The following is a 13,986-nucleotide window of genomic DNA, read 5'->3' as shown; positions in this document are numbered from 1 at the left end:
GTGTAGCTTTTTACAATTTTTATAGCATGGAAAAGCAAAATCATGTACAAATTACCAAAAATCTACGTGGCTGATTACAGATTTAATGACCTCTCTTTAATAATGTATTCTCCGCATACATGATAATATCCAGAGTTGGACATCTTTGTCCATAATTATCTACGTGTTGTATTTCCTCATAAATCAGTATGAAATGAAGTATAAACTACTAATATTTAATTGTTGTTTAAGCTACCGTTTTCTTCACCCAACAACACTGAAATATTCCCCCCGCCATTCGTCTCTGAAACGTTCGCTTCTGACCGAGTTTTATTTTGACAGTCACAACCGGATATGCCACTGCGTACTGCGTGTCGCTTCACCGCGGCCTGTCATCTGACTCTTTTCCTGTTGGGAGAGAAAAAAAAAGTTTAGAAACCCCACCCTCCGTCCTGACTGTGAGCGGACGTAGAAGTGGTTCGAGGTCCGGACGAGTGAGCACCGACCGAGGAAGAGGAGTACTCTAATAAGTTAAGATGGAGTTGTTGCGCTGTTTGTATACCGACTGTAACCGCGAGACCACCGAGCTGGACGAGGCCACGCGCTGAACTCCAATTAAGGGAACTAACGGGGATTTGTTTTTTTTTTCTACTGCGTGTTTCTCTCTGGAAAGTGAAGCGAGTTTGGAAAGCTCTTCCTGTTCCAGAGTCGGCGGCTCCTGCGTGTTTTTACGTCGCGATAAAGCCCCGCTCGTCGCGCGCTTGTCAGTATGGGCACTCTCGCTCAGAGGGATGCGGGATTTCCTGCGGGAGCGCCGCACAGTTGCGGTCAGACGAGGTTGTCGGAGTTCTCGGTTTGTTAATGCGGACTGCTTTTCCCTGGAACTTGTCGTAAAACACTGGTTGGCTGGACTGAATGCTCCTTTTCCTGCTATTCTTCTCCGCTTCGCAGCGTTTCCTGCTTTGCGGTGGCCACTGCACTTAATGGCTAAAAATACATTAAAAAAAATCCAAATGGACAGCTGAACGTAGTGAGACCCGTCATTTGGAATACTCTTAAGTATTTTACAAGCAGCTCTGGGTAGTTTTATCTCGCTCTCTCTCTCTCTCTCCACACTGCAGTCATCCCAAAGCACCAGCTCAACAGGTGGCACTTTTTGAATGAGCGAAGAGGAGAGCCCGTCTACTCACAATGAGGCCATTCAGGAGCCTTTTTGAATACAGGCCGGTGAAGTGACAACCATGCTGGGGAATCCACACACCGGTGGAGACGGTGCTGCCTTTCTGGGCTCTGAAACGCTCGTCGCCGTCGCACAGAACTGACCTCTCGACTGATCCTGTGTTTTCAAGAGGAGAGCTTTTTTGTTTGTTTTTGCGTGTAATGTCAAGACGAACGAGAGACACTCGCCGTTCAGCCATCTTTGAATCCTCTTCTGCAGCCCGCTTGTTGGTCAAGCTCTCGAACACATTTCGCTGGTCCCTGATGAACCAACAAGAAAGACAGGAAAGGGAGCGAGGCGCAATAAAGTACTCCTTTGTACTTTATTTTTCAAACCCTTGGGGTGCAAAATCAGATCCGGTCTAGACGTCTGCTGGAGGCTCCATGGAGCCACTGAAGAACATATTCAGTCGCGGCCCCCTGTCCAACTGGAAGAATTTGGATCAATCGCAAAAAGGGAACTTCACCAACCCGGTGTGGACGGCCTTATTCGACTACGAGGCGTCCTGCAAAGATGAGCTCACCTTGCGTAAAGGTGACCTGGTGGAAGTCCTGTCTCTGGACTCTGAGATATCAGGGGACGAGGGCTGGTGGGCGGGGAAGGTCAACAACAAGGTGGGCATCTTCCCGTCCAACTACGGCTCCTTCAAGCCGAGCGGGTTCGCGAAGCTGCCGGGCAGCGCCGTGGTCGGCGAGCTCGGCCCGGCCGTGGTCAGCCAGTTCGAACCCGACGTGCTGGACTTCCGGGAGCTGAGCCTGGAGGAGGTCATCGGGGTCGGGGGCTTCGGAAAGGTGTATCGCGGTACGTGGAGGGGCGGGCTGGTGGCCGTGAAGGCCGCCCGCCAAGACCCGGACGAGGACATCAGCGTGACGGCGCAGAACGTCAGGCAGGAGGCGCGTCTGTTCGCCATGCTCACGCACCCCAACATCATCGCCCTGAAGGGCGTCTGCCTGCAGGAGCCCAACCTGTGCCTCATCATGGAGTACGCCTCGGGCGGGGCGCTGAGCCGGGCTCTGGCGGGGCGCCGCATCCCGCCGCACGTCCTGGTCAACTGGGCCGTGCAGATAGCCAGGGGGATGCTGTACCTGCACAGCGAGGCCATCGTCCCCGTCATCCATCGGGATCTCAAGTCCAACAACAGTAAGTCGCAGAGCGAGCCGGTCATCGATCACACCCGGGTCCCTGTTCTGTCAGCGGTAGATTGATGGCGGTAGCGGGTTCAGATGTGTGTACTGGGCCCGCTGGGGGGGGGGGGGGGGGGGGCAACATGCCCTGTGGCAGTGATGGAACACGGTGTGCTTCGTATACAGCTGCTGAAGGCCTCTCGGTGTCCACAAGGCCACATCTAGAACAAAGGCGACCCTTTTAACTCCTGTAGAATTATTAACTCAAACAGCCGAGTCTGGGAAATTGGATTATCCCTCTACTTTTGATCCTGTGCCACAATTGGTACGGTCCAAGTCATTTGTCTCGGGGGGTAATATATCAGTTTGATCTGGAGATGTAGTTGAAGATCATGACATTAAAAAGTTAGATTAATGGTACAACAGGACGCTGGCTCAGTCATGTGACTCTCTAAAATATAGGCAGATATGTGTCTCTGTTGGCACAGGTCAGGAGTTCTAGAGGAGGCTCTGGGTCTCAGCACTGTCACAGCCCACACTTTGGACTTTGATGCCATCCGGGGGGGGGTGTCTTACATCATGGTTTTGGGCCCTCACAGGCAGACACGTAGGCACTGAACCTTGTCATTAAAGCTAAACTGCAGAGAGATGTGTCGCTGATGAGGCTTTCTGCCACCTGAATGTTACAGCAGCCTCCCCTCTGTTATTATCATTCTTGTGATGCAGCGTACCCCCCCCCCCCCCCCCTCCTGGTTTAACTGGGAGCGACTGAGGCTCTGAGAATGAGACCTCGCTTAGGAGCACTAGAAGACTTCCACACCCAAGTTTAAAGCAAAGGATCCCTATTCAGCCTCCGCATGCCGTTCTCCCAGGCTCCGTTCAGAACTCCCATCAGTCCTGCTCAACCATTCCTCTCCCAGTTCTCCTCAGCATCTGCTCACTCTTTGTTTCACCCGTGTGTCAGGTACTTCCCCCGTTAAGACCTCTCCACTGGAAATAACCCCCCCCCCCCCCAAAAAAAATAAAATAAAATACATAACGCTCCCGAAGAGCAAAAAGGAAGATGAGTTATGTCAATATAGTGTTTGTGCGTGAGGCGGGCCAACGCCAACACGATCCCGGTCTGGGGAGATGGTATCACTCGGCTGCCTCCTTGGTTTTTCAATTCTTCTCTGAATCTTTGTCCCGACATGTCTCCATAGAGCCAGAGCCCGGTTGTGCCGCTGAGCAATATCCTGTTGTGGTGGTTGGAGGAGGGGAGGGGGGGGGGGGGGGGGACAGGTTTAACACACAGGTGTGAGAGCATCTCAACATGAGGGCGTTTTAGAGGAAACATGCACACCGAGACGCTGTTTATCAGTCGGACCACGGGGGCCGTCAGGCGGACAGTACCGACCGCACCGAAGCATCAATGGCGGCCCTCAGATTGTGGAGTCAGTTCCTCAGAATAGTGACGCAGGTTCTTCTTTCAGGAGCTGGCATGTTGCCTCTCTGCAGTCACACGGGGAGAGATCTGTCACAAGACCTCTTTCCAGTTGTGGCCTAAAGTGGACCACAATGCACTGGGGCAGCAAGATGTGTTTATTAACAGAAAAGTAGAACATATTGATGGTACAAGAGGGAGGGTTTGGAGAAATGTAGTTTATTAAAAATAACTCCTATGAATATATATATATATGACGACACCAGCAGCACTTTACTACGTCTGACCAGCTGTTGGTGATGGATGAAGGCGGATAGTCATTATAAACAAGAGCTAAAGGTTGGAGCTAACGACCAGCGGAGCGCTTCGGTCTGTTTTTTTAGAAGATGCTGATGAAACGGGATCCTCTGGTGGGTCGAAGCCAGAGGCCATAGCTGGAATTCCACTGAGCAGAGGAGCCTCTGTCTCTCACCGGTGTGTCCATGCATACGGGGACGAGAGTCTGGGGACGTTTCCCACCTTATGCCCTCAGTCATTCTCTGTTTTTTCTTTAGCAGACTAGTGTTCATAGCTTCTGGTGGTCATGTAAATGAGCTTTCAAGAAGCTGTACCACTCTTAACGCCTTCTATTTCTGCAGGGAGTCCTGTTCACAGTGCTGCTGTTGTTATTAATCAAAATCATTTCATTTTCACTCTCGTCGGCTCACACTGACGGTGAACCGCGACCCACATTCTCTTTCTAACCTTTGTCTTCTTCTTATCTACAAATCACTGCTCAGTCTGCAGGTTAGATAGTTATACACTGTGTGTGTGTGTGTGTGTGTGTGTGTGTGTGTGTGTGTGTGTGTGTGTGTGTGTGTGTGTGTGTGTGTGTGTGTGTGTGTGTGTGTGTGTGTGTGTGTGGGGAGCAAAAGTCTCCTGTAGCTCCGAATCGAGCGGCATTCTAAGCCCGCCCACTTTTTAACGGTTCAATCAAACGCGGAGGATTTGATTTCAGTCCCTCATGTGACTGTGCGCCGCCATAATATTCCGTTTCATTGGGAAAACGTCTCGCTACAGACGATGTAACTTGTGTTTCACCGGGACTTTAAAAGCACAAATTGTTCCGTTTCTGTCCACTAGGGGGGCAGCTTTAAACGCGTGAACATCGACATATCGGTTTACAAAGCTGCTGTGGCTAACGTGTTAGCAAACACTTTGTTATTTACACATCCAGCAAATACAGAGAGACATTAGTATTCATTTGGAGTCATGTGTTTGGTCACCTGGCAAATGAAATGTGAGGCCAGTATTCACTCTTCTGTTAGCTCTGGTTTGCTTCTCAACCAACGACCAGAAAGATACGCGGCTCTTTAGCGGCTAACTGCTCCGCTATGTTGCTAACTTTGTCTGTTTTTCTTCAGAAATATGTATCCGTGCTGCTTTTAGCTGCCTGTTATGGAAGTATCGACCATATATATATATTTTTTGCTGCGGCTAGAGTAAAAGTCTTGCCATCAGCAGCAGCCCTCAAAGGCCCATTGAGTCCTTGCTCTGTCGGTTATCTCTGTGCACAAAGCCTTCATAGATGCAGAAGCAGCGCGGCGTCGCCACACGGCTGTAGTTAGAAACGGTGGGGGAAAGTGCCGAGCTCAGCACTTGCTGGGCTGGAACTCACAGGCCTTTTTCTTTTTTTTTCTTCTTTTCTTTTTTCCTCAGGAAGAAGCCACAGTTAGATCTTAGATCGACACATCTTTTCTTTTTTCTTTTTCCACGAGTGGACAAACATCTGATACATTCCACTACCAGCATGTTTTCATTCAGGGCCCCCAGTGCTCCACACTGCAGCTCACTCAAAACATCCCCCCCTCGTGTGTGTGTGTGTGTGTGTGTGTGTGTGTGTGTGTGTGTGTGTGTGTGTGTGTGTGTGTGTGTGTGTGTGTGTGTGTGTGTGTGTGTGTGTGTGTGTGTGTGTGTGTGTGTGTGTGTGTGTGGTGAACTGCTCTCCTGTTACCACTGCACACACACACACCCACACATACAAACACACACACACACACACACACACACTTTGCCCTGTTCAGCAGCAGAAAACATGGGGGCAATGTAGACATTTTTGTGAAGGGAATGGGGGGGATTTTAAACCCGATTTAAAGTCTGAACATGCACCTGTGTTTTGTTCCGGTAGCTGTATTACCACTTAGCATGTGTAGTATAGTTAATAACAGAGCCAATAACAAAGTTCAGCTCGCAATTAGACAGAGAGAACGCCATAAAAATCCTATCTACAGATGGAAATTTAGCGGTGAAGTCATTAAAGCGTCACTTCTGCTGTCAGTTTTCCAGTCAAATGTGCTTCACTTCAGGTGTGTGTGTGTGTGTGTGTGTGTGTGTGTGTGTGTGTGTGTGTGTGTGTGTGTGTGTGTGTGTGTGTGTGTGTGTGTGTGTGTGTGTGTCTGTCAGGTGTGTGACGCTGTCTTATGTAAGGACAAGATACTAAATACAGTACATACAGTACATATGCAGTCGGTGTGTCAGACACCTGGCCTTCACATCAGTCAGCACCTATGGAGCATGTAGCTACCATCATCACCCATGAATGGATGTCAATACATCTCTTGTTTGGGGGAAAAACACAACATCTGTCTTTAGTCTAGCACCTCCATATCAACCTTCATGTCATCATGCACCTGTATGTATATATTAAGATTGATATCAACATGTTCGTGACACATGAGCAGATTAAAGTTATGATCCAGAGGGCGTTGTTCTCATGGAGTGTTCACACCAAACGCCAAGACAATTTTCCACGTGACGAGAATGAAATCGAAATATCTCTGCATCGAGATTCTCTACGATACGAAAGCTCTACGATAATGAAGTTATCTCACATTACTTCACAGAGACTGCACGAAAATCTGTGTACGAATGTATGGAGCAGCTACAATGTTAGCATAGCCTAGCCCTGATCAATCCGAAGCATGAATTTAGACTTTTTACAAATCGGCATCGTGAGGAAGTTATTTCGGCATCCTTTTGATCCGTTTATCGGGATTAAATCGCAGCAAAAAAACGGTTTATTTCGGGTTCATACCAGCTTTGTTCAGCTGACGTGTGACTTGCTGGATACGGTGAAACGCCACCAGACGATGTTATGAACCCAGACAAAAACGGCGTTTGTTTTTCCGACGACAAAGCAGCAGTAGCAGTTATTTCGGCCATGGTTGACGATGGAAAGAAGCGGATGCTCTGAGTCGTCTCTTGCCGTCTACATGGAGCTCATCTCTTGTGCGATTGACGCAAAGAAACACAAGCGTCCCCGTGGTCAACCTCGGGCGAGGCGTCAAATTTGCTTTGCGTTTGCAGTGAACACCGCGTTGTTCCCACTACAGGAGGGGCCCGTGATGCATTTGGGCTCCTAAATGAATTCCCCATAAGGTGTCTCCTTTTTTAAAACTTTACTCGACTAGCTCAACACTTTTGATCCTCGCCACCGCGAAGAGCAAATTTATGCGAAGGGTCGGCATTTTTTATTCAGCAGGAGACGTAACCTCAAATGTCAAGTGTAGCGGGGGGGGAAAAAAAAAAATGCATCGTCATTAAGTTACCCATCCATAAACATGACTGCATCTTCAGCGGTAGTTTGCTGATTGGCGTGTCCGAGGGAGGGGGGGGGGGGGTCACCGGGGGGCAGAGCTCAGCTGTGTGTCTGCTTGCTCAGAGTGAGTGTCAGTGGGTGATAAGGCGGGAGGGGGGGGGGGGGGGTAGATCTAAGCCTCTAGAAGCCGATTTTTGAATTTTGACCGTTTTTATATATTCTCAACAAGACGAGGTTCAAAGTAGATTCATGAGCTGCTTAAAGCTCAGCGGTGATTAGCTTAGCTTAGCATAAAGACCGGAAGCGAGGGGGAACGTGTCGATTTAGAAACAATGTCCTCATGTATGTGAGTTAAGTACGGAGCAGGAGCTTCACATCGATCTTCTCAGGAAGAACGCAAATAAGTGTATTCCCCCTAAAAAAAAAAAGCTGAACTATCACTTTAATGCCCATCGTCACGGTGAACATTAGTGACTATGAAGTGGTTAATAAGCGCTCAGTGTGAGTTATTATGAATTACTTTGCTTTGCTGTCATTGATTTTCTACTGCTTTGACGTCTTTCAGCGCTACCGCTTCTCAACGGGCGCTCGTTTCTTTCAGGACTCTCACTTGGACTGACCCTTCTGGCTCGCTTCATCGCTCACACTTCAGGTGACATCACAGCTCCTTTCACTGCTGGGAGTTCAACTCAATCTTCAACTCCTTTCAGCACTTTGACAAGCGATACTCGCTCTTCACTCAGCGCCTACACCTTCATATTGTAACTGCCACTACGCCTTCTTTCACTAATCATATTTCGAGTGCCACTTCGACTTCTTTCGGTTATTAAACTTGGTGGTTTAAGTACTAATGTTCTTTAGAAACTTTTGCCGTTTCTACTTTAGGCAGCTTTAATGGCAACAGTGTAGCTTCTTGTGATTTTTCTCTTTCTTCCAGGTCAGAAAATCCATATTTCAAATAAAACCATGATATTAATATCAAATAATACAACACTATCCCAAGCACTACTCGAGTGCCGTCCAATCAAACTATTGCACTCTATTGGTTTAGGTTTCTAGACAGCAGCCAGTGTAACAATACATATTTAATCAAAATGTTAAGTTTTAATAAGATGCTGTATATCTGCACCATGGAGCCTGTCTTCACATCCTGTGTACACTATATACTGGAGGTGCAGAATGAGATGAGCCCACACAATGACTGCACAGCACGCTTAGTCATGAAATCTGCTGTGTGTGTGTGTGTGTGTGTGTGTGTGTGTGTGTGTGTGTGGTGTGTGTGGGGGGTGGGCAGAACAACAACTGCAGAGGAGGAGGAGAAAAAAAAGAAGAACAGACAGAGGAAGGTCAGAGCACACAGGAAGTGGAGCGGTTTCCAGAACTCAGCCGGAGTGTGTTGTGGTTGTTGTCGTTGTCGTTGTCGTTGTTGTTGTGGTGGTTGTCTTCTCCGGCCTCGTTCTCTTTCTCGCCGCAGAGATCACAAGACGGTTCCTGTGCAAATGAGCAACAACCGGCATGTCTGCCTGTGGCTCTGAGGATTAGGACACATTTGTTTTGAAGTCAGGAAGGAAACCGACATCAAGGATGTTACAATCAGCTGTTGACTTTGCTATCGCTGGCATGATGAGATGGTGTGGTGGTCATGTTGACTCTGACCTTTTTGGGATGGGGGTGCTTGAGTTGGGGACATTTTCTCTAACAACGTATTTGTGGATTTTCGCTTCTTTTTTTTCCCTCTCCTTCTCTTTCACTTACAGTTGTTTATATTCCAGTTTTGCTTTATTGACAACTTTCTAATAAAATAAATAAAATTCTTTTTCTGAATACAAACACGCAACATCACCTTTAGTTTCAACTTCAACCTTTTGTGTTTCGCATCATGTCTTGGAAGCAGCTCCGCCTCCTCACAGACATTCTAAGTCCCTTTTTTAGAAGGAGAACCACATTGATATTAATGCACGGTCGCTACGACCACAGACTGAATGTCGAGCGATATCATCGGGCCTTTCTGCCGCAGGAACCCTTCTCTGAACCCAGGAGTGTTTTTAACAATGTCTCTGCGGCGTAAACAGGCTCTGAATTGAGTTCCTTTGTACCGACTCGTGTTTGAGTCGCCGTTGTTAATAAGTGACCGTTTTCACCTGGCAACAGATACAAAGTACTCGTGTACGATCCCCACGGTACAATGTTGGGATGTGTTTTTTTTTTGTTTTTTTTTAAGAAGCGGCCCAACAGGTAACGCGACACATTTGTTATTGAAAGTTAGGGAATTCTAGATGACGTTTGCAACCCGGAAAGACAATACCGGACGAACCTGATCACCAGCAGAGCACAGAGAGCTGCTTTCTTTACATGAGTCATTAAGTGTGTTGACACACTCCGCTATGCAGGAAGAGCAAATCTAATGTAACAATAAAACAAACATTTGGGTGTCAGGTTATATAGAATGACATCACTGTGGTGAAAAGAGTCATTCCCAAAGGATATCTTCCATAGAGTTCATGTCGCTATGTATTTATATGTATATGTCTATATATTTATCAAACGTATATCTCTGTAAAATGGCTGGTTTACCTGTTCAAGATGACATAAGGGGGATGTGGTAATGGCAGTTAAAATGGTCGGGAACATTCGTTTACGCACATTCTCTTTCCTCCTGGTTTTTATAGATCAGGCCTCTTGTGAATTTGTTCCCGATGGTTTGTCATTTTTTTAAATTTTTTTTTTTTAAAGTGGGTCCCCAAAAAGGAATATTTAGGGAACCACCGGGGTTGAATACGTCCATCCGACGAGAATGAAAAGCCTCCTCGGACCGCCTCTCCTGGTTCTGAGTGGCCTGGTTTGTGAACTCACGGAGGCCGTCTGGCTCCTGCACCCAGTGAACTCGGTGCGTGCCTCCGAGCTAAGACGAAACTCCAGCGCCGGTTTCATCCTCTGCACTGTGATTATGCCCTATCGCTCTCTCTCTCTCTCTCTCTCTCTCTCTCTCTCTCTCTCTCTCTCTCTCTCTCTCTCTCTCTCTCTCTCTCTCTCTCTCTCTCTCTCTCTCTCTCACACACACTGGCTGCCTGGGCACAAAGCTGCCAGACTGTCTGTCAGCCTATGGCCTCGTCCCTCGGGGGACAAAGCGCCCGTTCTTCCTGGGGAAAGCCCCCGCCCTGGTGGAATTCTCCCTTTTCGCCTACGGGTGCAGCGCAGGGAGGAGGAGGAGGGAGGGGGGGAGGAAGGAAGGAAGGAAGGTAGAGAGAGCACAGAGGAGGCTGAGGTTGAACCGATGTGGCTATTTAAAAGCCGATACAGATATTTCAATTTCACAGAATTTTGCTCAGTGGTTAGTTTTTCCTATGCGGTTATTTTTGTCTTGTCACAAAAATCTGTTCGGCCACCTCAGACTCACACACTGACATGTCGGTCTATCTGCCAGAGATCGGAGGGGGGTGAGGAATGACGGCGTACATGAGGAAAATTAATTAAATGAGGTGCAGAGTGACGGGTGACTTTTGCATCTGGCGTGTCGGGGCCGGGTGGTTTAGAGAAAGGTCACGGCCTCTACCGCTACCCCGGTCTGTGTGCTCTCAAATGTCCCCGGGCGGGACGCTGACCCTGTCCAGGCTTTTGCTCTCGGTGTGTCAGGTGCTGTATGATGAAGCCAACGGTCACCTCAGCCTTCCTGCAGTTTCTGTTGCTTTTTTTTTTTTTTTAGCTGACTCATTTAAAAGCAAGACTCTCGTGAAAAGGAGGTCTCGCATGTGCAGTTGGTGGCTACATGCATGACGTTGTGCTAAATGACTTAGGCTAAAGCTAACGGGTCCCACGCAAAAAGTCACCATGCTCGCCGATAAAGAAACAGCATTGTTCTCGTATTGGCATTCACTTTGAGTGTTTTAATAATAAACTGGGTTCAAATTCTGGAAATGAATGAACACATTAATATTATTATGATCAAGTGAATGGACGTGTTTGTACTTTATCAGTGAAATTAAAGTTGGAACGTTTTGTAGCATCTGTACTGTGAAGAGGAATAATCGCTGCGTTCAGCAACAAGAGGGATCTAAACCAAATCCTTTGCATTTTATTGGACCGCTAAAAAGTGGGCAGGCTTAAAATGTAGCGTGATAGGGATTGGTTGAAAGCGGTTGGTAGTAGCTTACGTATGCATGCGTCGTATTTTGTTTTATAGGGAGAAAAGCTGATTGGATTTTGACATAAAAATACCAAAAAGACTTGAGAATCAGCTCTGTAACCCCTGACCCTCGCTTATCTCACCGTCGGGTTGAGTCAGTCCCAGCACCAAACACCAGGTCTGCTGGTAGGAGTCATGCCTGCCACTGACTCTCTCTTGTTTCAGAAACAACAAACAATACCCCAACAGAGTGCTGTTGCCATGGGGATCTGTCACGGTGCTTTTGTGGCGACATTGTTGGTTTCGCCTCCGGAAGAAGCGCTCTGTCTGAGCAAAAGCGATCTAGTCGTGATACTTCTCAAGGGGAGAGGTGGAGTTCCTGTTCTGATTGTGAACACACAAAATGTGATCCCAGGTGAGAGATACCACAGGATGCAGGATGCCCCCCCCCACCCCCCTGCGGTACTTGGAAGTTACCCATCAGTGCACTGCTTCATACCTTCCAGTGTACTCTTGAAGATGTCCGCCACAGACTCCATTGGGTCAGTGGCCGATTTGGACACGCAGCGCGTTGCCACATACCGTCCAGTAAGCAGCTGACTAATGCGGCAGTCGTCGTCCGTGTGATGGCGGCGGTTGGAGGAGGGAGGCTGAACTGTCGATGCACTCTGCCTCAGCTCAGGAAGTGGAAGAAGAATGTGGTGTGTATTTGTGCTGAGGCTGCTAAAAGGCTTTTGTTCCTTGTGTGGATTTGCATGTTCGTTTCTATGCTTAGCTGCACACGCGCGTGTGTGTGTGTGTGTGTGTGTGTGTGTGTGTGTGTGTGTGTGTGTGTGTGTGTGTGTGTGTGTGTGTGTGTGTGTGTGTGTGTGTGTGTGTGTGTGTGTGTGTGTGTGTGTGTGTGTGAGCATAGATAAGTGTTGTGGCCTCATATGTGCACGCATGGGTGCGTGTACAGGTAGGCTATATCCGTCCTGTAGGTGCAGAGGCATTTATATGCATAGGTATATTTATTATGTGTGTGTGTTATGAAACCGTCAGAACCCTTCAATAAATGTGTGTGTGTGTGTGTGTGTGTGTGTGTGTGTGTGTGTGTGTGTGTGTGTGTGTGTGTGTGCGCGCACATGCTCTGGTGTAAGATAGGGCCAGGGACTTTTATTTTGCCTCTCTCCTGCACGGCTCTGAAGTTAAATGTTTATTACAGGTTGCATTGAATACTATATATACTATACTATTCCAGCGCCTCTGTGCTGAGTCTCAGGTTATAGTGTGGGTTGACAGATTCGATCTCAAACCTGGCAACCTCACTTGTGACAGCCAGACTTCAACAACTGCGCACAGCTGTTCTCCAGGAAATAGTCACATCATGCAACACGTCAAACAAAGGAGACACGTGTTGATTAGTGCGTTTTAGAGATGATGGTAGTCGTAATATTGAACTGGAGACCAGGCGCCAATGATGAAGTGTCTTAAACCTGCATTCTCTCTAATGTCCATCAGGGGGCGACTCCTCAGGTTGTATAGAAGTCTAGTCTAAAGTGACTCTACTTCTCTCCTGATTTATTCCCTCAGTAAACATTGTAAACATGAGTTTATGCTCTCAATCTCTAGTTTCAAGTCTTCTTCACTACAGCATGAAGTTCATTTAGTACATGATGGTCCATTTAGAGTCAAACAGACCATAAAGAGGAGTATGCTTTAGGGCGGGGCTACATTCTGACAATGGGTGACCTCACGACGACTACGTCCACCTCTTACATATACAGTCCATGCTTTAGACAGAGCCAAAGCTTCCCCCTGTTCAGTCTTCATGCTAAGCTAGGCTAATTACATCCTGTTGTCTCGTCTCACAGAAAGCGCATGAGTATATTTGTTCTTAAAATGTGGAACTATTCCTTTTAAACGATAAATCATCATATTGAATTATCGCCCATCCCTAGGAGCACCCACACTGTACGCCCCTGTGATTCAGCCTTCAGCTGCTGTGTGTGTGTGTGTGTGTGTGTGTGTGTGTGTGTGTGTGTGTGTGTGTGTGTGTGTGTGTGTGTGTGTGTGTGTGTGTGTGTGTGTGTGTGTGTGTGTGTGTGTGCGCGCGCGCGCGCGCGCCCATTTCTCACACTGTGCTGCTTGCGTGCGGCTTTGTGTCTTGTTTATAGAATCTATATAGAATAGATATGTTTATTATAGTCACCTCTGTCTCTCTCTCTCTCAATTCAATTTCAATTTTCAATCAATTTCAATAGCTTTATTGGCATGAAAGTTTAGAAACAGTATTGTCTCTCTCTCTCTCTCTCTCTGTCTTTCTCTCTGTCTCTGTCTCTGTCTCAGCTCGCTCTACCGCACCTCCACTTCCCTCCCGCCCGCGACTGGTGTCACGTGACCCCTCTTAACCTCAGTTTCCTAAAAATAGCGCGCGGCTTACTGTGCACAATCAACAGCAAGCCGGAACGACAAAATCTGATTTTTCTTTTCTTCTTCTTTTTTAAAAAATATTCTTTTTTTTTTTTCTTTTTTTTTTTTTGTAAGGAGGCTAATTGGCCG

At 47.5% G+C, this 13,986-nt stretch overlaps 1 protein-coding gene across 1 annotated transcript in view; it reads left to right on the top strand.

Annotated features, from left to right (window-relative positions):
• Positions 1-1,137: 1,137 nt before the first annotated feature.
• Positions 1,138-13,986, top strand: part of LOC137874718 (mitogen-activated protein kinase kinase kinase 11) — a 30,314-nt gene continuing 17,465 nt past the window's right edge. The window contains 1 exon segment of the mRNA XM_068713624.1: positions 1,138-2,338. Coding sequence (XP_068569725.1) covers positions 1,582-2,338 — 757 coding nt within the window. The 5' untranslated portion in view covers positions 1,138-1,581.

Source organism: Cebidichthys violaceus, unplaced genomic scaffold (genome assembly GCF_023349555.1).
Source record: "Cebidichthys violaceus isolate CVI_PGR_0920_01 unplaced genomic scaffold, fCebVio1.0.p SCAF_19, whole genome shotgun sequence".
Taxonomy (NCBI): domain Eukaryota; kingdom Metazoa; phylum Chordata; class Actinopteri; order Perciformes; family Stichaeidae; genus Cebidichthys; species Cebidichthys violaceus.
The sequence above is the reverse complement of the archived record's forward strand: the minus strand, read 5'-3'. Positions and strand labels throughout refer to the sequence as shown.